Below are 23,438 nucleotides of genomic sequence, written 5' to 3'. Positions count from 1 at the left end.
AGAATGCAGACAGGCCCTGAAATGCCAGTAGGGCGTGCCAGCAGGGAAGTCTTAGCAAATATCAACTGAGTACTCCCAACCACAGACCTCCCAAACGCCATCCTAGACCCACCTAAGCTCTTCCCCAGATCCCACCCTCTTTACTAATTGTAATGCAATTTTTTTCCATTAATCTTTCATATACACACAATATACACAGCAGACATAAATTCTCAAAACTGACACATTTTAATCACTTTATTGAAAATAAAATCATTTTCCCTACCTTTGTTGTCTGATGACTTTATTTTTCTGTGCTTTTAACTATATTTCCAGGGACTTCTTATCGACTGGTTTTCTCTCTGTCTTCACTTTCTGCCTTGCATCCATCTTTGGCATTAACTTAACATTCAATTTTTCTGCTGTCTTCTCAAAATCTACTTTTCCATGTCTTACCTTCCCTTCCTAGCTCTCTCTCCTTCCCTCCCTATTTCCATGGTCTGACATCTCTCTCTCTTTCCTTTCTTCCCCCTTTCCAGTGGTCCAACATCTCTCTCCTTCCTTTCCCCCCTTCCCAGTCTGGCATCTGTCTTCTCTCCTTCTCATAATCTGGCATCTCTCTCTACCTCCACTACTATTATTATTTCTATAGCGCTACTAGACTCCCCTCCTTCCCTTCCATTTCCTGGTCTGGTATCTATCCCTTCCTTTAGTCATCTCTCCTCTCCCCCCCCTGTTTAACATTTCTCTTTCCCCTCCTCCTTTGCGCCCCCTGCAGTCCATCTCCCATCCCTTCCTCCTTTCTGGCCCCTCTCCCAGTACATTTCTCCCTCCTTTCCACCAGTCCAACATTTTTTTCTCTCTTCCTCCTGCATGCTTTTCCTCTGGTCCTCCTTCCCTCCCCCAACCAATATCTCTCTCTCTCCCCCTCCCTCCATGAGTCTAACTTTTCACTTTCTGCCCTCTCCCCAGAGTGTAACATTTCTCCTTCCCTCCTTTCTGTCCACCCCATCCATCTCACCCTCTCCATGAGTCCAACACTTTCTGCCTCCTGCACGCTTTCTCTCTCTGTCCTTGCCTCTTCCCTTGAGTGCCATCCCTCCTTCCCACCCCCAACCCAACATTCTCTCTCCCCATGCACCATCTCACCCTCCCCTCCAGTGTGTAGTACCTTTACTTTCCTTCCCTTTCTGCCAGGTCTAGCAGCACCTCTTCTCCCTTCCTTTTACTTCCCCCCTGTCCAGCATTACCACTTCTCCCTTCCCTCCTCCCCCCTTCCCTGCTCCCCATGTTCAGCAGTACCCCATCTCCCTTCCCTATCCAGTAATACCACTCCTGTCTAGCCTAGCGGCAGCTCACTGTGCTTTTAACTTCAGCACACAGCTGATGCTAGAAGTAGTTTAACCACGGTTTCATCAGGCAGCCTCGGGGCATTTGCTAGGCCGGCCCGCTTCGATAATGCAATGTGGGCTGGCCTAGCAAAGGCCCCAAGGCTGCCTGATGAAACCACAGCTAAACTACAGTTTAGCGGCAGCTGTGTGCTGAAGTTAAAAGCACATAGAGCTGCCGCTGTTGGTCCAAGGGTGCAGAGACAAGGAAGGCAGGAGTCCCGGAAGATAATCGATCAACACTACAGTGGTAGAAGTTAGCTGACAGAGGCGCCGGAACCTCTCTTCCAGCCCAGTGAGTAAAAATCTCAAAAGGCACACAGTTTGCGATACACTGAGCTAGACTATAAAGATAATAAGGAACACCATGAAATCTACAAGAAAAAGACCTAAACCATACACTCTAATGCAGGGATGTCTAACTCAATCATATAAGGAGCTGAAATCTAAAACATAGGCTAAGTCTTGGGCCAAATTTTTTATTTAGATATTAAGGTACGCTAACCGATTTAGCATGCACTAAATGCGCACCTTTATAAAAGGACCCCTTAAGTCTTAGTAGAAGTATAGGGTTACAACCTCTCCAACCCCACGCCGGCTCTGTGTTGTAAACAAAATAAAAAAAGAGACTTTTCCCCTCTCTTTTATGTCCTAATTCACACTTGCTGTCTAACACCAGCTCTGGCAGGATACACATTTCAAATCCGACATATTGTAATCACAAAACAAAAAATAAAATTATTTTTTATACCTTTTGTTGTCTGGTCATTATTCAAATCATATTGGTCCCAGGCTCTGGTTGTCTTCTGATAACTCACTTGCCAGGGTCTCCTGCTCATTTATCGTTTTCTTCTTTCTCTGTGCTAACCATCCATCTTCCATCTCTGTCCTCCCCTTCCTTCGTTTCCCTTCCCTCACCTGGAGGTCCGGAATCTTTCCCTTTTTCCGTCTCTATCCCCGCAGCTTCAGCGATGGACCCACCATCCTCAGATCTACCATCTCTCCTTTTGTGAACTACCCTTTCATCTAGCATCTCTCCCTCCTTCCCCACCACCCTAGGGTCTACTATCTCTCCCTTTCTCTTCCCAACTACCTTCCTATCCAGTATCTCTATCCCTCCTTGTGTCCTACTTCTCTCCCTTTCTGTTCCTTCTCTCCCTCCATCCCCCACTATCCACCACCTCTCTCCCTCTCCTCGGTTTTTAGACCCATTATTTCTTCCCCTCCCCCCACTTTCAGTCTGGCATATGCACGTCTGTTTGGACCCCTCCTTCCCTCCCTCCGTATACTTCTACACCATGCCCTGCCGCCCCCTTCCCAAAGGCCTTCATGTTTCCTCCCTTCTTTACACCAAGGCCCACCTTCTTTCTAGTGTCCTGCAACTTCCTGGTCTCACCTTCAAAGCAGCCTGCAGAGGATCGCTGGTGCTGTAGCGAACCCAGCAGGCTGCTGTTGGCCTCCGCAGCATTTTCCCTCTGCTGCAGTCCTGCCCCTCCTCTGATGTTCGGGACCGCGGCAGAGGGAATGTGCTGTGGAGGTTGACGGCAGCCTGCTAGGTTCGCTACAGCCGACCGGCGATCCTCTGCAGTCTACTTTGAAGGTGAGACCGAGAAGCCAGGATGGAAGAAGAGAAGGAACAGAGGGCCAAATTGCGGTCAAATTTAATTACCTTGCAGGCCAAACTTGGCCCACAGGCCTGAGTTCGACACTCCTGCTCTAAGGGAATGAGAGAAAAAGAAACATAAAACTGTGTCTATGTATTTGCCTATCTATACTAGTACACTTTCTATTTTCCACTAGACTGGATAATAAAAGCCAAATTAAAAAAAAAATTTAATAAAAAGATTTAAGGCCATTTCAGCATGGATGCATTCTAGGTAAATTATACCAGAGAGTTGGAGCAATCCTTGTAAAAGCACCCCCTTGGCCAACAACTAACACTTGAAGCCCACCCAACATCCTAATCAAAAAATGTTTCAGCCTTCTATGGAAACTAAGCACGCTAAAACCCTACTTTGACTTTGCATCGTTCAGATTGTTAGTACAATCACTATTCTTAAGCTCCCTGGACTACTGCAACATAATCTACCTAGGATCCCACCAAAAAAAAAACCCAAACATTAAAAGACTGAAAACAATCCAAAACACAGCGGTAAGACTAATCTTAGGACTGAAAAAGTTCGACCTTATTGCCCCATATTTCAAAAAAACTCCACTGATTACCGATCGAGGCCAGAATTATCTTCTAAGTTCTGGTGCCTATGTTACAAGACATTCTTCGGCACCTCACCCACCTACCTCCTGAGACACTTTGTCCTTCAGGTTAAACCTTGCCTCTTTCACAAACCATTACTATTCGCTTTCCCAAACCCCGAGGGATGCCAATTCAAAAGATTCCTGGAGAGAACTCTATCCCCCAAGCAGGCATCTGGAACAACACCCTAAGTGACCTTCTCCTGAACTCCCCAACATACCAATATTTCAGAAAAGCTCTGAAAACCCACCTATTCGACAAATTCTTCTGAATTTCCAACTTCCTCCCAATGATTAAATACCCAACATACCCCCCTCTTACTTTATTTACCTTGCTCCCCTCCATCTATCCACACCCCTAATCCATGCTGTATTGTCATGATACACCTGTACTCTCCAAAAACCTGTAACTGAACCAATACCATGTAATCACGCTGCTTGCTTCAACACTGTATACCGTCTTGAACTGAAAAGCCATTATGTTCTAAGTTTATTCTTCCATCTTTAAAAGAAATAGAACATTTATTTCAATCCATAAAACTTAAAGGTTCCAAAATTGAATCCTTTCCACCTTTTCTTCTTAAACGTTATTTTTCATTATTTGGACCAGTTATTCTCCAAATTATTCACAAAAGTTTGTCTACTTCATCTCTCCCAACTGAATGGAAACATTCTGTTCTCCTTCTGATTATTAAGGATTCAAAAATCAGTCTCAACGATAGTTCAAATTATCGTCCAATAGCTAATCTTCCTTTTTTAGCAAAACTAACAGAAAAAGTAGTATTTCAGCAATTGTCAGACTTCGTTGACAAAACTCGGGTTTTGCATCCTAACCAATCAGGTTTTCGTAAAAATCATTCAACAGAGCATTCCCTTGTAGGTCTCGTCACATCTATTCACTACTATTTGGACCAACATAAATCTGTCATACTCATTTCCCTATATTTAGCAGCAGCATTTGACACAATTGACCATCATTTACTACTTCAACGACTCTCCTCCATCGGTCTAAATGACCAAGTTCTTGAATGGTTTCGATCGTATTTTACAGATAGATTCTCTACTTGGCCCCTCTTTTAACTCTTTGTCAATCCATTGGATTCACAGTATATGCTTATGCAGATGATTTCCAACTTCTGCACACAATGTGCCCCTAATGTACTTCCCTTTTATGTACTTTTTCTTCAAAAATTGTATTTCCTCCCCTCTTTCCTATTGTTTCCCGTGGTTTTAAAAAGCAATTACCCATGTAGGTCTGATTAATGTATTATGTATAAGTGATTTCTCTAAAATCATATTTTTATCTTTTGTACAACGCTTTGTAATTTGGAAAAGTGTTCAATCAAATAATATGAATAAACTTGAATAACTCTTCTCACATCCAGCGTTTTCAGAATGCATTCCTTCTTACAACTTCTGGATTGGAATGCCAGCAACATGACTTCTTGATTGACATGGAAAGCCAAAACAACCTTTGGCAAAAGGGATGAAACGGTGCGCAAAGAAACTCCTGCCTCTGTGAATTTAAGGAAGGGCACTCTGAAAGAAAGAGCCAGTAACTTGCAAGATTCTTCTTGCTGGGTAATGGCCACAAGAAAGACTGTCTTGAATGTCAAATCCATCAAGGATGCTTCCTTCAGCAGCTCGTATGGAGCTTGGCTGAGGCCTTCCAAACCCCGTTAAGGTTCAATGCAGAGAACGAGTGTTTACCGAGAGCCCGAGACACAGCGCCCCCCTTTAGAAATCTGGCTATGTCCAAATGAGACTAACGAAGCCCTTCGGCCTCAAGCCCTGAAACAAGAGAGTACTGTCACTTAAGACTCTGAGGGACTCCTCTGTAAGCCCCTTGTCAAGGCCAGACTGGAGAAAGGCTAACACTATGGAGCTCGGTGCAAAGGCAGGCTCCACCTGTTCCTTAATGCACCAATGCTTGAAAGTTTCTCATGTTTTAGCATACGCAGAGAATATCGTAGGTTTTTGGATCTAAGCAGAGTAGCAATGACTACTTCTGAGTATGCCTTGCATGCTAACGCTGTGCACTCAAGAGCCATGCTGTAAGATCAAAGCGATCTGGAACTTTTATGACCAACTGGTCCCTGAAAAAAAAGAAGCTCCAGCTATACTTGTAGGCTGAGACTTGCGCCTGAAGATGCATTGTCTGCATACCATGGTCTGTGTGGCCAATCTGAAGCCACTAGAATGACTGTTCCTGGATAGCTTGCAATTCTGTAGAGAATCTGGCCCATCATGGGCTAGAGGAAACACAAGAGCATACTCTTCAGCCAAGGCTAAACCAGAGCGTCCAGATCTGCGCTTTCGGGCCTGGATCTTCAACTGAAGAATCTGTATACCTTCTCATTTCTAGCTATCACCATCAAATTGAATGTCAGGAGACCCCCAACAACGAGCAATAGCTTGGAAGGCTGCTGCAGACAGTGTCCACTCACCTGGATCCAGTGTCACGTTTCAAGTTTATTAAAAATTTGATATACCACCTTATCAATTTATTTCAAGGTGGTTATTCATTTTAAAATAGGGTAAAAACAATTAATACAAATTAACATAACTTTTTTAAAGATCTTTATTCATTTTTACATCTTACAACAAGTGTATCAATAAATCAACAATTGAAATTAAATACATCACTTGAATTTCTGTCATATTTAACAATACATAAAATTTAACCCCTTCCCTCCCAACCCTACTATAACATATGAATCAAATATGTCCTATAAAATATTATTTTTTATTAATCTAAACATTTAATAAAATTCAGAATTCCCCCCTCCCCTCCCTTCACTTGTATTGTACTTACAATGGAAAAATGGTATCTATTTATTACAATAATTTGTCAATGGTCCCCATATCTCTTTAAATTTTTTATAATTCCCTTTTTGTTTGGCTATTGTCCTCTCCATCTTATAAATGTGACACAATGAGTTACACCAGAAACTGTAATTAAGCCTGCTCCAATTTTTCCAGTTATGCGTGATATTTTATATGGTGACTCCTGTCGTAATCAATAAAAGCTTATTGTTTGATGTAATTTGGCTCTTTGTTCTCATTGACATACCAAATAGAATCGTGTCAGACGACAAAGCCACAGGGTTCTCTAATAAACAATTTATTTGGGTCCAGATTGATTTCCAAAAGGACAAAATCAAGGGACAATAACATAACAAATGATCTAATGTCCCAATCTCAAGATTACAATGCCAACATCTATTAGATTTAGAGCTACTTAACTTCTGCAATCTAACTGGGGTCCAAAATGCTCTATGTAAAAGGAAAAACCAAGTTTGTCTCATAGATGCAGACACTGTACATCTCATTCTTTAAGAACAAATTTGTGGCCATTAACATAACTTTAACAAAAAAACATACTCGACAAAACTATAACATACTAGACTAGACAAACGGGTACGAGAGGGGAAAAAAGGGTAGAACTACAATGGTTAAAGAAAAATAAGATATAAAGGTATAAATATAAGGAAGGGGCTAAAAAAAAAATAAGTCCAATACAAGAGGACATTTATTCTTGAAAGGTATCTTTAAAAAGGAATGTCTTAAGAAAAGATTTAAATTTCTCAAGATTAGTTATCTCTCTTAAAGCATTTGGTGCAGAATTCCAGAGTGTTGGGGCAACTACTAAAAAGATAGAGTTTCTTCTAGTGTTGATATGATTCAGAATTGGAATTGCTAATAAATTTTGCTCCGAAGAACAAAGAAAACGCGATGTAGTGTACGGTATCAAAAATGTATTAATGAATTCTGGCTGTCCAGTGTTTCTTGTTTTAAAAGTCAATAATAGAGTTTTATAAATAACATGGATTATTTGTAAACTTTTTAACTCTTTTTTGGTAATACCATGGTATAAGGCATTGCCATAATCCAGACAAGAAATGACTAGTGAATGGATTTAAATATTTAAAGCCGATATGTCAAGAAATTTAGTTAGAGAGCGTATCATTCTTAAACAATAAAAACATTTTCTTTTCTTTTTTTAAATCTTTATTCATTTTCAAATATTACAACAAGTGTATAATAGTCAAACAGAAAATCTTTAACTAATCACTTGACAATCTTATTTAAATTCCTTCAAACATATAAATATAAAAGAATCCCTACCCACCCACCCATATTAATAATAAACAATTATCAATTATTATCTTTCACATTCCCACCCACCCCCCTATTTTATCTAATACTAAGGTGTTTAAGGTGTCTGATCATTAGAATAATTAATCAATGGCCCCCAAATCTTTTTAAACTTGTGATAATTTCCCTGTTGCATGGCAAGCACTCTCTCCATTTTATAAATATTTTCTTAAAACTGTACTTATATGATCATGAAAAGTGAGAGATTCATCCAAAGTGATACCTAGAAGCTTAATACTACGAACAGTCTGTATTGGAATAGATTTGATTTTAATAGGAGAGAGAAGAGAACTATCTTTCTTGAAAGGAAAAACCATTGTTTTGGTTTTAGTGACATTGAGTGATAATATGTTCGAATTTAACCAGTCATAAATCTTATCGAGCTTTTTGTTGATGGTATGAATATCATTTGGATTATCTAAGTTGAGGGGATGTATTAATTAGATATCGTCTGCATAAGCGTAGAAGGTAAAGCCAATTGCTTGTCCTAGCGTGATTAACGGAGCCAGGAAAATATTAAAGAGAATTGGAGAGAGTATGGATTCTTGTGGTATGCCTTAGTTGTTAGTGAATACGAAAGATTTTGAGCCATTAAATGATACTTTTGAAGTACGTTCCTTGAAATATGAAATAAACCAATTAAGGATTTGGCCAGTAATCCCTATTTCCTCTAGTTGATGAATTAGCAAAGGATGATCGATTGCATCAAAAGCAGAAGATAAGTGTCTGTCTGCTGAGGATATTGGCTTGGACATGTGTCCCTAAGAGAGCCTAAAGATGAAGCTCTTCCCACCTGAACAGTAAATAAGCCTCCAGACTCAGCTGCACACTCTTGGTGCCTCTGGCGACTGACATACGTCATGGCTGCAGCATTGTCCAAGAAGCCTCGGACCGCTTGTCCTTCCAGACTCTTCTGCTGCCTCTGGAATTTTGAACCATTTGATTGGCGTTGCAATCTGTTGATCGATCACTTCCTTTAGGAGGCTGACAAATGTCCCTGAATCAGGTGTCCGTTGCATTGAGCCCCCCCCCCCAACCAAACAGGCTGCCATTCGTTGCCACAATTATCCACAAGCCTATTCGGAGGGGCATGCCTGTAGGAGAAGCCACTGGGCTTCATGTGTCCTCAGCAGAGACATTTGCAGGGAGTCTGATTGAGGGACCACCACGACAGAAACGCATTCTAGAGAGGATGCATGTGAGCCTTCGCCAGAGGACCATGTCTATCGTGGCTGCCATGGAACTTAGCACTTGGAGGTAGTGCCATGCAGATGGAGTCGATTTGGCCAGCAAGCTTGTTATCCAAGTGCAAAGCTTCTGTCTGTGTGCCTCTGGAAGAAAAAGATACGGCTTTCTGCCATGCTAAAGTATACCCCCTCCCCCAGGTATTCCAGGGACTGGGACAGAACTACATTCTCCTATGTCATTGGTACCCACATATACCAAGATTGTAGGTTCCTTTCCAGCAATGTCTAAAATGTTATCTAGGTGACACGTGAAGTCCCCACCTTTGCACCAGGCAGGCAAATGACCAAACGATCCTCGCATCCACCAGCCATCCTGCTATCTATGTGCCTAATAATCGAATATCCCACTATAATGCCTATCCTAACTACTTCACCAAGTTGATGCTCTCCTTTTAGGAGACCTCCTTCTTCCAAGGCAGCACAGGGGCTGCCAGACTGGAGGTGGGACTTCTCTACAACATGCCTGTAAGGTGATGAATGTCGGTAACAAAAATCTTATACACAAATACAGGATATCCAGTGCAGTACTCGGAGAGACCCCCCAGGAAAGAGACTTATTTTTAAATTATTAGGAGTACTGATCGACAGGTGAAAAAGGCGACCAGAGATAGTAAGGGACCACTGCTCAGGCAATAGGCCTGATGGGCCGCCGCGGGAGCGGACCGCTGGGCAAGATGGACCTCTGGTCTGCCTCAGCGGAGGCAACTTCTCATGTTCTTATGTTCTTAATGCTAGGAATGATTAAGAAGGGGATCACGAACAGATCGGAGAAGCTTATCATGCCGCTGTACCGGGCTATGGTACGCCCCCACCTGGAATACTGCATCCAGCACTGGTCGCCATACTTGAAGAAAGACACAGTACTACTCGAAAGGGTCCAGAGAAGAACGACTAAAATGGTTAAGGGGCTGGAGGAATTGTCGTACAGTGAGAGATTAGAGAAACTGGGCCTCTTCTCCCTTGAAAAGAGGAGACTGAGAGGGGACATGATAAAAACATTCAAGATAATGAAGGGAATAGACTTAGATAAAGACAGGTTGTTCACCCTCTCCAAGGTAGAGAGAACGAGAGGGCACTCTCTAAAGTTAAAATGGGACTGATTCCGTACAAACGTAAGGAAGTTCTTCTTCACCCAAAGAGTGGTAGAAAACTGGAACGCTCTTCTGGAGGCTCCTATAGGGGGAACTAGAACATATGCAGGTAAGGCTAGTCCCAGTTAGGGTACTGGTCTTTGATCTAAGGGCCACCGCGGGAGCAGACTTCTGGGCACGATGGACCACTGGTCTGACCCAGCAGGGTCAATTCTTATGTTCTTATGTATGTGACAGTACAAAAGACTAGATAGCCTCCATCGCGCTGTTGGACTGCTTTTTTTGCTAAATTGCTAAGGGAGTTGGAATATATACACTAAGGTCCTCTAAGATTGCTAGCTATATTTTAAGGCTATGGTACTGTTTAGTTTTTACTATTTTGTAATGTTGTAATTGGTAGGCTGCCCTTCAAGGATTTCTTAAGAGCTAATTACTAGATAATAGAAATTAGCTGATTACTTTTTTAGCCTTCTAATTGGTTCAAGGGCCTATAAATCAGAGATCAGGCTATGGATGGGTGGGAGAGAATTAAAGTCTAAGCTGAAGCTGCCTGTGCCTATTAGCTATGCTTTAAAGCAATTTAAAATAGCCCCTTGAAATGCTAGCCTATGTACTCTAACACAGTCTTCCCATGCTAAGGAAAAAAAATTGGAAAAAAAAACCATCCTTAACTCCCTACGTGAGCAGAGTACTTTAAATAAAATAAGTCCCTGAGCTTATCTATTTAGCTTTAGGTCTCTCTTTTCCCAAGTTTGTAAGCAATATCCAGCAAAGCCTTACCAGTGAAGATCTCTCTGTCTCTGTCAATCCTCACACCACCTCTTTTGGACTGAGGAGAAAAATCAGCAGTGTCCTATTTTTGTGATGTTGGTTCTTTGCTGATTCATACTACAAATAATGTGCCATTTTGGGCTGCTGACTTTAATCAGAAACTGTAGTTTGATTGCGCAGATGGGCAACACACATCACTATCACCTTGATTAACTTGGGAGATGCTGTCATCAGAAGGATGCAGAAGATGAAAAAGTGAGGCAAACTGGAAACAACCACAGCAATCACAACCCTCACTTATTTGGGTCAATTACAGGATGGCAAGAGAGCTTACAATGCCATTGATCCAGCTTTTGCTCATCTAATTGCCTCCTCTTTAAATGCAGCTTGCTTGTCTGTTGCTGTATTTCTTACTATTACTTTTCAAAAATAAATACTAAACAGCAATTCTTTTTTTTACTTATCCTTTTAATGCAGTGTCTCTAGCATGCCCCGACGGGACCCGTTTCATCCACAAGGGCTTTTTCAAGGGTTCATAAAGGAGTTCTCCTTCAGCGTCCTTCCTCATTTGGGGCTAGAGCTAGTCTGCTGTTTAGTATTTATTTTTGAAAAGTAATAGTAAGAAATACAGCAATAGACAAGCAAGCTGCATTTAAAGAGGAGGCAATTAGATGAGCCTAAGCTGGATCAATGGCTTTATAAGCTATCTTGCTATCCTGTAATTGACCCAAATAAGAGAGGTGCTGTCATCAGCCCAAATGAAAGGGTCCAGGACATGAAATCTCAGGAACTTTCTGTGATCCAGAAAGATGGGAATGTTCAGGTACACCTCTGTCAAATCAAGAGACCAGAATTTCTCCCAGCGCTACCACCTCTATGACTGAACATACTGTCTCCATGCAAAAGCATGGAACTTCAGCGCCGCATTAACATGTGCAAGATCTAAAATGGGTCTCCAATCATCTAAGTTTTTCTTGTGCACGACAAAGTATATGGAGTATTTGCCCGAGCCTTCGGGCAGCACAAACTTTAGTGTTAGTATTTTGTATTGAAGAAACCTGTTTTAGATTTTATGATCCTGTCTCCTTATATTGTTGGAAGTTTGGATAGCTGTCAGTCTGTAGCAGTGTATGGACACATGGACTAAATAATAGGCATATATTTTTGAATGGTTATGAAGTATGATCAGCTCAGCGGCCCGCTCTGGAACTTATACCTGTTTTGACTTCATCTAAGTCAAAACGTATAAGTTTCTTCTGGCAACCTGTCAAACTTTTTGATTATGGCTGCCAGAAGACTAAGTCTAGGTCGGCCCACATCCCACACATCTCCCGCCCTATCCACTCCTCCAAAAATGCCCCTTTTCGCTCTGGGCAACAGACAGTGAACAGGCCTAAGCTGGTTTTAGATACATCTAAAATCAGTTTAAATTATCCGTACTTGGATGACCTGTCTTTTTGATTGTTCAAGTACCGACTTAGGCCAGTTTTTGGACACTTTTTTAAATTATTATTATGAGCCCCCTAATGTAAGGAATATGGAAGGGACGTAACACTTAAAACAAAAGGAATTGACCCCAAAATATCCACAAAGAAGAAAATCCAGAGAAAACCAAAAAAACTGTGGAGTGACGATGTTCCCAAATGGACTTTATTTGAAAGTATCAAAGTTCCAAAGGTACACTTAAATCATCCACATAAAATAATCCCATCCACATAAAAGTAAATCATCCACATAAGAGCCTTAAAGGACCTAGTCCGCTAGGGATACAGGACCCAACACGGTCTGCGTTTCAACAAAAAGTCTTCTTCAGGGGTCCCTGGGGGTCCTATAAAGGTGAGTACGTGGGAAACAATTGTGTGGTGAACCGGAAGTGAGACACTGCTTGCATTTTATGTGGATGATTTTAGTGTACCTTTGGAACTTTGATACTTTCAAATAAAGTCCATTTGGGAACATCGTCACTCCACAGGGACGTAACACTTGCCTGCTTTTCTCTTGTATCTTCTGATAATGAAGTATGAAACAATGTAGAGAATGGCAAACAGAAGAAAGCAGATCTGAAAAAAATGATAAAAATATTCTTAAACTTAGAAATCACCGTTGTAAATTTATATTGCAAAACATACACAACCAATAATTTTCCTACACATTAGAATTATTCTATTTTTCACCTAATGTATAAGTAAATGATCCAAGCCACAAACCTTGAATGCTGAGAGCATGGCTGGCCTGACAGGTTGCATAACACCACAGCAAGGACTTAAAATTAGAAATAAAAAGGAATCTTTCTTACTCTGGTTCAGTTGAGAAATCAAGAATGCAACTGCGATTATGTTTACAGTTTTCAAGACCTGAAAAGTAGGATGCATCCTCTGAAGCACTTGTGACTCCATAGGCTCTTAAATTGTTAAAATGTACTATTTTTCATGTGGCTAGGACAGTTGCTTTATTATTTTAACTTTGAACTTATAAAAATATGGAGAAGTAACTCCCTGCCATCTAACACCACTGGAGAGAAGGTGGTAACAATTCCTCATAATACTACATAAGAGTACTGCTGCAACAACAGAAGCAGGAGTAAGTCCTGTAGCCCAGACAAGCCTGAGCTAAATAATGGTTAAATGAAAAACAGCATTAGAACAGCATTTGGTCACATGAGATTTATCTCGCGTGAGTTGTATGTAGAACACTGGACTATGCATTCCAAATTAAAACTGAATCCCAAAAAAAAATATATATATTTTCTTGGCAAGTCCCAATAACAAGATCGTGAACACCTCCTTGAGACTAAATGGGTCAGACTACCCAATTAATCCTACAACCAAAATCCAAAGCGTCACCCTGGACCGTAGCCTGACTTTTGAAGATCACACTAACGCTCAAATCAAAAAATGCTTTCTCACTTTATGGAAACTTCGTACCATTAAACATTACTTCAATTTCTTCTCCTTTCGACTGCTGGTTCAATCCCTGATCTTAAGTACCTTAGACCACTGTTCTTCAACCGCTGGTCCGCAGACCGATGCTGGTCCACAGAAAATTCTTGCCGGTCCGCATAGGGCTGGCTAGATCAGATTGGGGCCATCAGCGTCTGGGCGGCATCGGGCCCCCCCCCTGTGACGTAATTCAAGATCGGCAACGGGCCTCCCCACCTCCCGCGACAGCACTCAAGTTCGGCAATGGGTCTCCTCTTCTCTGGGCATCAACAGCACTTCAGATCGGCAGTGCGGTGCTCAGCCCAAAGCTTCCTCTCTGACGCAGCTTCCTGTTTCCATCCAGGCAGTTCGAGTCGGAAGGAAGCTTTGGACTGAGCACCAGGTTGACGATCTGAAGTGCTGTTGATGCCGGGGAAGAAGGAGGCCCTTTGCCGATCTTGAGTGTCATCTGGGGGGGGGGGGGGCTGATGCCAAAATCGGAAAGAAAGGCGAGAGGAAGGGAGAGAGATGGGCCTGTGGCGGATGGAGAGATTGAGAGAAGGGGGCAGATGATGGAAGTGGGGGGAAAGAGAGAGAAGGGGCAGATGATGGAACTGGGGAGAAGGGGGAGATGATGGAAGTAGGGAGAAGGGGAAGATAGAAGAGGACAGATGAGGGAAGTAGAGAGAAGGGAGAGCAAATGCTGAGTGGAAGTGGAGAAAGAGAACACATACTGGATGGAAGGAGGGATAAAGAAAAAGGACATATGCTGGATGGGGGAAGAAGATAAAGTTAGTGAGATAGTGGAGGGGTGAAGGAAAGGGGTGGCATGCTGTGGGTAGACAAAGTGAAAAGAGGGAAACTGAGGACTGCATAGTAAGGAAGAATTTAATTTAGATGTAGACAGAAAATAAAGAAGGAAGACCAGAGAAGGAAAGGGAAGAGAGAGAGGAGAGAGATGCCAGAGAACGGGGAAGGAGACAGAGATATCAGATCTGAGCGGAGGAAATGAGAAGAGAGAGATGCTAAAAACCACAGGAGGGAGGGAAAGAGAGATGAAAGGAGAAAGATGCCAGACCATGAGGGAACAGAGGGAAGATGATGGATGCCAGACCAAAGGGGGAAGGGTCAAGAGGAGAGATGTCAGGGGGAGACAAGACAGTTTCTGGAAGGAGCAGACAGTGGATGGAACGGGCAGATGCTGGATTGAAGAGACAGGGCAGACGCTGGATTGAAGAGACAGGGCAGACGCTGGAAGGAACAGAGTGAAAAGAAGATGAAAGCAGAAACCAGAGACAACAAAAGGTAGAAAAAAATCATTTTATCTCTATTTTGTCATTAGAATATATCAGATTTGAAATATATATCCTGCTAGAGACATAACTGGGGACTGCAAAGCCCAGGCAGTGCTTCTTTAGCATCCAGCTGGCTTAGGGCTCTCTCTGACCAGGAGGCACTCCCTAACACTATTCCTGTCATGTGTGACTTCAGTATACTGTTAGCATGATATTTCTGTGTAGCATCCTGTAATAATTTGGCTTGTTCAGTTTTCTTGATAGTAGAGGGGATATATGTGAAGGGGAGGGGAGACAGGAGTTTTGTTGATCCTTGCTCTGTATATTTGTATTTATAAATGACAATTGTACAGAATACTGTTTTTTTTTCAGGGAACTCACCAACTGAGTCACATCTGTTCTGCTCTTAATTACAATTAAAGAAAACCAATGCCAATAGGAAGATTAAAAAACAAGGTGGAACCCTACAAGTCACCTACCTGAGTGCATCCAGCACTATGGAGACCTTCTGGGTATTCATCACTCTTTAGACCTATTAGACAGGAGGTCAAGTACCCGGAAAATACATACATGTCTGAGACAGGAAGCAGGCTAAATTTAAATCTAACAGGGCAGGGGTTCAGTACCAAAGTTAATTTGTGCAGTACAAAACAATGCACAGCATATTAAAATGTACAACAAGGAGACCATTAGTTAATCTTCCACAATGCAGAGAAATTAAGGAAGCACAACATAAGATAGTTACTGTAAGGTCTAAGGCAAAATAAACAGGTTAGGGTTAGTTGAAGAACTAAATCCCCCCCAAGCCCCCAACATAAAAATTAACCCCTGATAGTCTGGTGACTCCTCCTCACCTCCCTGAACCCTCATCACCCACCTAAAAAAAAAGTCAAAACGCAGAAGTTGTCATTCAAAATTATGACACCCCAATGGCCTGCTAGATGTCAAATAAGGACCACAGAGGGAAAGGGGTCCACCAGACTACCATGTAATTTTGGACTATTGAGTTATACACCTCACTTTTTTTAAATATCCCCTTCCTTTCAGTACATAAACCATTCATCCACCGACAAGAACAGGATCATTTTGGCAATGAGCTGCAGATTACTGCCACTGTATGCAGTTTGTTTTCTGACAGTGTACACTTTAATGAGCAAGCAAATTATTGCTACAGCCTATTTTCATTTTATTTCACAGTAGAGACCGCACACTCAAACTTCAAGGACTTTCTACATCACCCCCCCCCCCCCCAAGTACTTATTGCATGAAGGTCCTGGTACACACTAATCAAACCATAACAATAATAGGGAAAGGGATTTGATATACTGTATATACCCCTTTTTTCCACCAAAGTAGTTAACATATAATATACAAGTACAGTACTTATTTTGTACCTGGGATAGTGGAGGATTAAAAGTGACTTTTAGCCAGAGTCACAAGGAGCTAGAATCACCTTAGAACTCCCTAGTATAAATAAAATTGACAATTTCTAAGCTTAATTGTGAAGTCCTACATATCACCATAAGTTCCCGTAAGAAAGCAAGCAGCATAACTTCATGTTTGCCAGATAGCTCTGACAAATTATAAGAGAGGAAGAGGAAGACGTCTAGGTGATGAGGGCTCATGGGGCTGGCTACATACCTGTTTTGTTTTTTTGGGGGGGGTTTGTTTGGTTGGTTTTTTTTTTTGTTTACCTAGTTTGCTTCAACTGCTACTTATTTATTTATTTTCTAAATTTTCTTAACCGCCTATAACTAAGTGGTTTACAGCATAAAACATGTGACAATACTTCTCTTGCTCAGAAATAACCCCCCCACACACACACACACTTTCGTTTGGGGGAAACCAGACACTCAGAACAGTAATTTGCACCCTCCGCGGGGGTTCAGCATCTAAAAAAAAAACCCCGAAGACTGTTAAGCTTTATCAGCATCTTCAACACCCTCTATGACCCACCGGGCACCAAGATCCCGAAATGAACCCAAAAAGCGGGAAGGTAGAGTACCAGGGAATAAAGGGAAACGAGAGGCACCGACTCCCGGTTGCTGCCTGTCCCCGCCCAAACACCCCCCCCCCCGGACCGCTACTCACGATGTATTCCCTGACTTGGCTGTGAAAGTTCTGCTCCCTGATGCTCACGTCGTCCTCGTCCATTCTTCATATTGCACGCGCGCGGCTAGTAACGGACCCCCTTACACCTCTGTCCTGCGTCTGCCACCTGAAGCGCGCCCAGCGCGGGTAGAAAAACAACAGCGTAAGGAGGACAGAAAGAGGAGCACACAAAGCTCCGCCCCTCAGCTGCGGCTTCCACACCAAACACCATCTCCCCCCCCCCCCCCCCCCCCCCCCGCCTCACATGTCCCAGCACGCCTGCGCGAACCACGCACTACCTCACAGGGCTGCGACTCGCTGTACTGACGTAATCGGCCAAGCTTCTCTTCCGATAGGCAATGAAAGAGGGGGCGGGGCCATAGCAATTGGTCTTTGTTGGAACAGGGACGGTGGTAGGTTCTCTCAGCCTTGCCAAGGACTAAAACTAGTTACTAGAGATTTTTGTTGCTTAGTTAGACTGCTAGGTTTCTGTTTAGGCTCAGTGGTCATCACCACGAAAATGCTCAACTTTCTGAATAAGTAATAATGTCTTGGAGGTACATGATCCAGTTTTTCAAAATGATTGGGAGTTCTCAACTTGCCAAAAATGACCATGTTCATATAAAGGAAATTAAGGTATGATGGGTTGTCAACACAACTGGTCGACTGTCTTTAAGTGAAGAGTACAGCATGTGGTACCACACAGAGAGAACTTGTGGCTAAAAGAAATGTTAGGGGTAGCACTGCAAGTCTCACCAGTTTCTCTCCCTCTCCAACTCAAACTCATTACCACAGCTTACCATCCATAAAGGGGATGGAATCAGTGGCATAGTAAGGAAGGGGGGGTCCGCCCCAGCACCTATTTCCTCTCTGCCCCCCCCCCCCCGTTCCCACCTCCCTTGTTGCTCATGTGTACCCCTTCCCTTGTACCACTTTAATTTTCCCATCACAAGCAGCATCACAAACATGCAGCCCGCATTGATCTGAAGTCATTTCCGGGTCCTGCACCTAGGAAATGGCATCAGAGGGAGAGCTGACACAATGTGGGCAGATGGGAAAATAAAAGAGGTACCGGGGAAGGGAAGGCAGAGAAGAGGGCAGGGAGGGGCACCACCACCCCACACGCCACTCACCCTTGCTATGCCATCAGATGGAATATCTCTCCTATGAGGAAAGACGAAAGAGGTTAGGGCTCTTCAGATTCAAAAAGAGACAGCTGAGGGAAATATGATTGAAGTCTACAAAATCCTGAGCAGTACAGAACAGGTACAACAAGTGAATTGATTTTTTTACTCCATCAAAAATTACAAAGACTAGGGGACACTCGATAAAGTTGCAGGGAAATACTTTTTAAACCAATAGAAGGAAATATTTTTTTCACTCAGAGAATAGTTAAGCTCAGGAACATGTTGCCAGAGGATGTAATAGCAGTGTCTGCTATTTTTTTCTTCCATTTGCATCTTTGCTTTCCTGACTATTGGACCAGCCTCTCAACTTTTCCAGATATTTTTTGCCTGTCTTCTTCTTTCTGCAATCTTTTGTAGTTTATGAAAACTAATTTCTTTTTCCTTACCTTCTCAGCTACTACTTTTGAGAACCAAAGTTGCCTTCTTTTCCTCTTACTTTTACTTACTTAATTCTTACAAAATGGTTTGTTACCTTTACAATAACTCCTTTCAGTTTTGCCTACTGCTTTCCTACTTCTTCCAGATGTTCCCATCCAGACAATTCCTTGACATAATCCCCCATCTAAACAAAGTTAGGTTTTTTTTTAAAGTTTAGAACCTTCACTTTTGAATGAGCTCTCTCTATACCTTTCTTAATATTAAACCACACCTTGTCGTGATCACTGGATGCCAAATAATCACCCACTGTAACATCAGAAACACTTTCATAAGAACATAAGAATTGTCACTGCTGGTGGTCCATCGTGCCCAGCAGTCCGCTCACACGGCGACCCTTAGGTCAAAGACCAATGCCCCAACTGAGACTAGCCTTACTTGTGTACGTTCTGGTTCAGCAGGAACTTGTCTAACTTTGTCTTGAATCCCTGGAGGGTGTTTTCCCCTATAACAGCCTCCGGAGGAGTGTTCCAGTTTTTTACCATTCTCTGGTTGAAGAAGAACTTCCTTATGTTTGTACGGAATCTATCCCCTTTTAACTTTAGAGAGTGCCCTCTCGTTCGCTCTAACTTGAAGAGGGTGAACAACCTGTCTTTATCTAATAAGTCTATGGCCCCATCTAATAAGTCTATGGCCCCATCCCACAAGGGTTCCATTACCAACTGCTGGAACAGTTCTCCTTGTAGAGAATCCAGGATCTCTTTACTTCTAGGAGATCCCACAATAGGGATACTCCAATCAACATCTGGCATATTAAAATCTCCTATTAATAGTACTTCACCCTTTACAATTATATTTTGAATGTCTTCTTTTACAGATGGAAGAAGTGGACAGAGACTAGAAGCTGCTCATACTACTACTACTACTACTACTATTAATTATTTCTATAGCGCTACCAGACTTATGCAGTGCTGCTGTCACAAGGAAGAAGAAAACAGTCCCTGCTCGAAAGAGCTTACAATCTAAATAGCCAAGACAGACAAACAGGATGTCATGGATACAGTTAAGGGGAACGGTTAATCAGCTGGCTAGGTTGGAGGGTAGAGGAGTAGGGTTAAGATTTGAAAGCTATATCAAAAAGGTGGGTTTTCAATGTGCTTTTAAATAAGGGAAGAGAAGGGGCTTGACGGACAAACTCAGGTAATTTATTCCAGGCATAGGGGTCAGCTAGATGAAAGGGACTCTGGAATTGACTCATAAGTGAAATTTGAGCTGTGGAAGTCTGCAGGAGTTATAATGTTAATTCCCGCAAAGATAATGTAATGACTTCCATCAAATCTGCCCTTTGAAGGCTCTAGGGAAGATTTATGCCCCAACAGACAAGCTTCCTGCAACTCTTAAGACCCTGGAGGGACCAGAGAGGGTTAAGCCCAGCACTCCAACCCCCTCCTCATGTGCTCCGCGGCACATAACACAAGGAACCATACAGAGCAAATCTGGTATGAAACAGGGTCAAACAGCTTGGGGAGTTCATATCAAATTATTTTTTTTATTAAAATTGAGGGATTTGGGGCAAATAGAGGCTTTTAAAATAAAATCAGGAAATCCAAGAAGGCTGTCACGGCAGTGTTTAGGCTCCAAAAAATGGCCCAGGAGAACTGTGATAGTGTTACAAAAATTCAGTAAAGGGGCTTTTGGATGTGGGGGACCCTAAAGGAATCCTCAGATACCCTCAAAATTTCAATAGACCGTAATGCACTGTACTCAGAACTGGAAGGTGCTGTACCTGCCTTAGCTCCCACTGCAGCTGGATTATGGAGAAGATTTCTGCATCAGACAAGCTGATGAACTTCTCCAGGGGCTTGTCTCTTTGGGTTTCCTTTTAGTCAGAACCCAAGTGTCCGAAACCCCACATCTTCAGGGGGAAATGCAGCCAGCACCCACTACAGTTCTCTGGACCAACATGGAGCCACTCAGCCTGCACTCCAGCACCTGATAAATCAGGGGTGAGCTACGTTCTCAGGGGAATTATCACTGAGCTGCCTTAAAAGTTAGAGTAGGCCGGCTAGGTAGGTTCCCTGTAAAAGGGTTGCCCATCCAGCTACAGCCCTCTGAACACAGAGGCCTTATCTTCTCCCAAGCAGATCTATCCCAGGATTTCTGAGAATCTCTGTAGCATCATAAAGCCTCATATGTCAGATAAAAAATACCCGAAAATAAAAAATCAGATGCAGAGCAGATGAAAAGACACTTTCTCAACTTGCTTGCAGAAAGAAAACTGAAAAGCTGAGGCACTGCCCAGTGACACAAGGAGGCAGATTTGAAAAATGTACATGATGCCTTCTGCATTCCTTGCAGATAAAGGGAATAAACCCACTTATCAAGACTCTTGTCTCTTTTGTACTGGAATATTTTATCTGTTCCCCTGAACCTGCTGTGTGGCTCAGATTCGTCCAGGCTCTGGACCCGCCCTCACTCATGTTACTACCACCACCTCAGCTGTCAGCCTTTTTAGTTACTAAGGCCCATATTCACTAAAGATAGCGACTCAATCGCTGTTGGCCGATTCTCTGGCCAATTTTATAAACAGCGATTGATTCACTATCAAGTTTGCATGCAAATGATGTACATGGAGGTGCAAATCATTTGCATGCAAACTCACCAACTTAATCACTCAGTGAGCGACTGACAGAGCCCTGACAGTAGTGACAGGAGAAGCAGCCTCCTGAGGTACCTGAGCCAATCGGGGACTTCCTTAGTGAGGAACTAAGGAAATCCCTGATTGGCTATTGTTTTGGCCAATCAGGGACTTCCTTAGGCTTCTTCCTAAGGAAGTCCCTGATTGGCTCAGGCCCCGAGGCACCTAAGCTAATCAGGGCCTTAGGCCCGTTCCCGTGCATCACATGATGCCCCAGGTAGGGGCTTACTGCCTGCATTGTGCAGGAAAAGGCTGGAGGAGCAGGGGGGTCTGACTGGGCACCCCTCCTGCTCCCAACTTATAGGTATGGGGGAGGAGGCTGATGGGGGCAACAGCAGGAAGAAGTAAGCATCCTTCCTGCTTTTTTGGGGGTTGGGGAGGTATTTGCAAGCAGGAGGGAGTAGGCATCCTTCCTGCCATGGTTTTTTTCTTCAGGGAGCAAGTAGGCGCCTTCAGGGGCAGGAGGGTGTGGGCATCCCTCCTGTCTTTTTCTTCAGGGTGGAAGGGAGAGGGCCTTCATGGCAGGTGAGAGTGGACATCTGTCCTGCCATCTTTTTGGGGTTCGGGTGGGTTGTCAGGGGAGGGGGCGCACGCTGATCAGCGGGGAGGGCCTGCTGCGGCGGTGGGAGATTTTTTTTTGGGGGGACAGATATTTTGCATGTGTAATACAGTACACAAAAAATATCTGTGCTATTTTAAAAAAATGGAAAAAAAACCCTGGCAGACTTGTTGGTAACACAGTTGGGTTTTAGGATCGTAAAACACCCGATGCAAAATAGCCAAGCAAATGTTAGTGAATCAATTGCTTTGTTCTTTTGCATGGCCGGATCAGAAAATGGGCGAACGAGGGAAAAAACACGTGGTGGGCCGTTTTGTGAATCGGTTAGCAGGGATCGTCGCTAAACATCGCTGACTTTAGTGAATCGAGGCCTTAGAGGGTAGTTGTGGGAGTGGATGGGGATCCTCCACATATTGTTAATGGCTAATGCACACTCTTATTAATTGGCTATAGCTTGGACAGAAGTGACTTAGAGGTCCTTTTACTAAGGCTTGTTAATGGATTTAGTGTTCGCTAATGAATTAGTGTTCATTAAGTGCCATGAAGCCCATAGGTATATATATTTATATTTTAGGGCTGCGTGGCATGTAATGTGTGCTAAGTTCATTAACACGCCTTAGTAAAAGGACCCTTTATTTTCATCATTTTCTTATATTATTTCAATTCTCCTTAATACTCTTAAAATCTATATAGTAGTCTATTTAGAGTAATGATAATTTGATTTATTTAAACACTGTGCAACAGAGGTTTTGGGGCATGAATTGTAGTGGGTGTTCTATACTGATCTGGGGTCACTGAATTCAAAACTGATCCTAATTTTTCACTATAACCCTCTGATTTTTTTACAAAAGAGCATTGTAATGCAAAAATTAACATTTTTGATATATTTTCTAATGCTTGGAGTAAATGTTATAACAATCTCTGAAATATGAAAACAGTTTCCCTCAAATTAGATTTTTAAGCTAAAGTATTAATTTTAATGATGATGTAATAATGTGCTATATAATTAAATTATTATGGGTGAGGAGGCGGAGCTAGAATATGCAGTTCTCTGTAGGCCTATTGCATCATCAGCAATTTTTAAGCTTCATCAGCACAGTTGAGATTAAATTGTCGATTTTGTATCAGGGTTTTGCTTCTTAGTTAAATTGGCACAATGCGTTACATTATGACTCTCGTGCTATAAATATTTGTGATTTGCTCAAAAACTATACACGATAGGAGAAAACTGAGGCTATTATCATACACAAGAGGTCAAATTCCATAAAATAAACCTCATTTTCTTCTTACCCCAGAAAAAAAGTTAAAATTTGTTGCACAGTGGTAAAATGGCATCTACTACCGACCCCCAGGGCAGTCCGAAGAAATTAACGGAGAAATGACAGATGAGATTAAACACAACTGCAAGGGAAGCAACGCAGTTATCAT

At 42.5% G+C, this 23,438-nt stretch overlaps 1 protein-coding gene across 2 annotated transcripts in view; it reads right to left on the bottom strand.

Annotated features, from left to right (window-relative positions):
- The window catches only part of LMBR1 (limb development membrane protein 1), a 219,069-nt gene extending 201,657 nt beyond the window's left edge, over window positions 1-17,412 (bottom strand). The window contains exons 1-2 of one of the 2 annotated variants that reach the window (XM_033931610.1): window positions 17,192-17,412; window positions 12,875-12,947 (exon numbers count right to left, since the gene is read on the bottom strand). In XM_033931610.1, the coding sequence (XP_033787501.1) occupies window positions 12,875-12,947; window positions 17,192-17,254 (136 nt within the window). In that variant the 5' untranslated portion in view covers window positions 17,255-17,412. The remainder of the gene's footprint in view (window positions 1-12,874; window positions 12,948-17,191) is intronic. The other variant, XM_033931609.1, reaches the window with a different exon arrangement.
- Window positions 17,413-23,438: the final 6,026 nt, after the last annotated feature.

The sequence above is a fragment of the Geotrypetes seraphini genome, chromosome 2, assembly GCF_902459505.1.
Source record: "Geotrypetes seraphini chromosome 2, aGeoSer1.1, whole genome shotgun sequence".
Taxonomy (NCBI): domain Eukaryota; kingdom Metazoa; phylum Chordata; class Amphibia; order Gymnophiona; family Dermophiidae; genus Geotrypetes; species Geotrypetes seraphini.
Note: the sequence above shows the minus strand (reverse complement) of the source record. Positions and strands in the feature narration are given on the sequence as shown.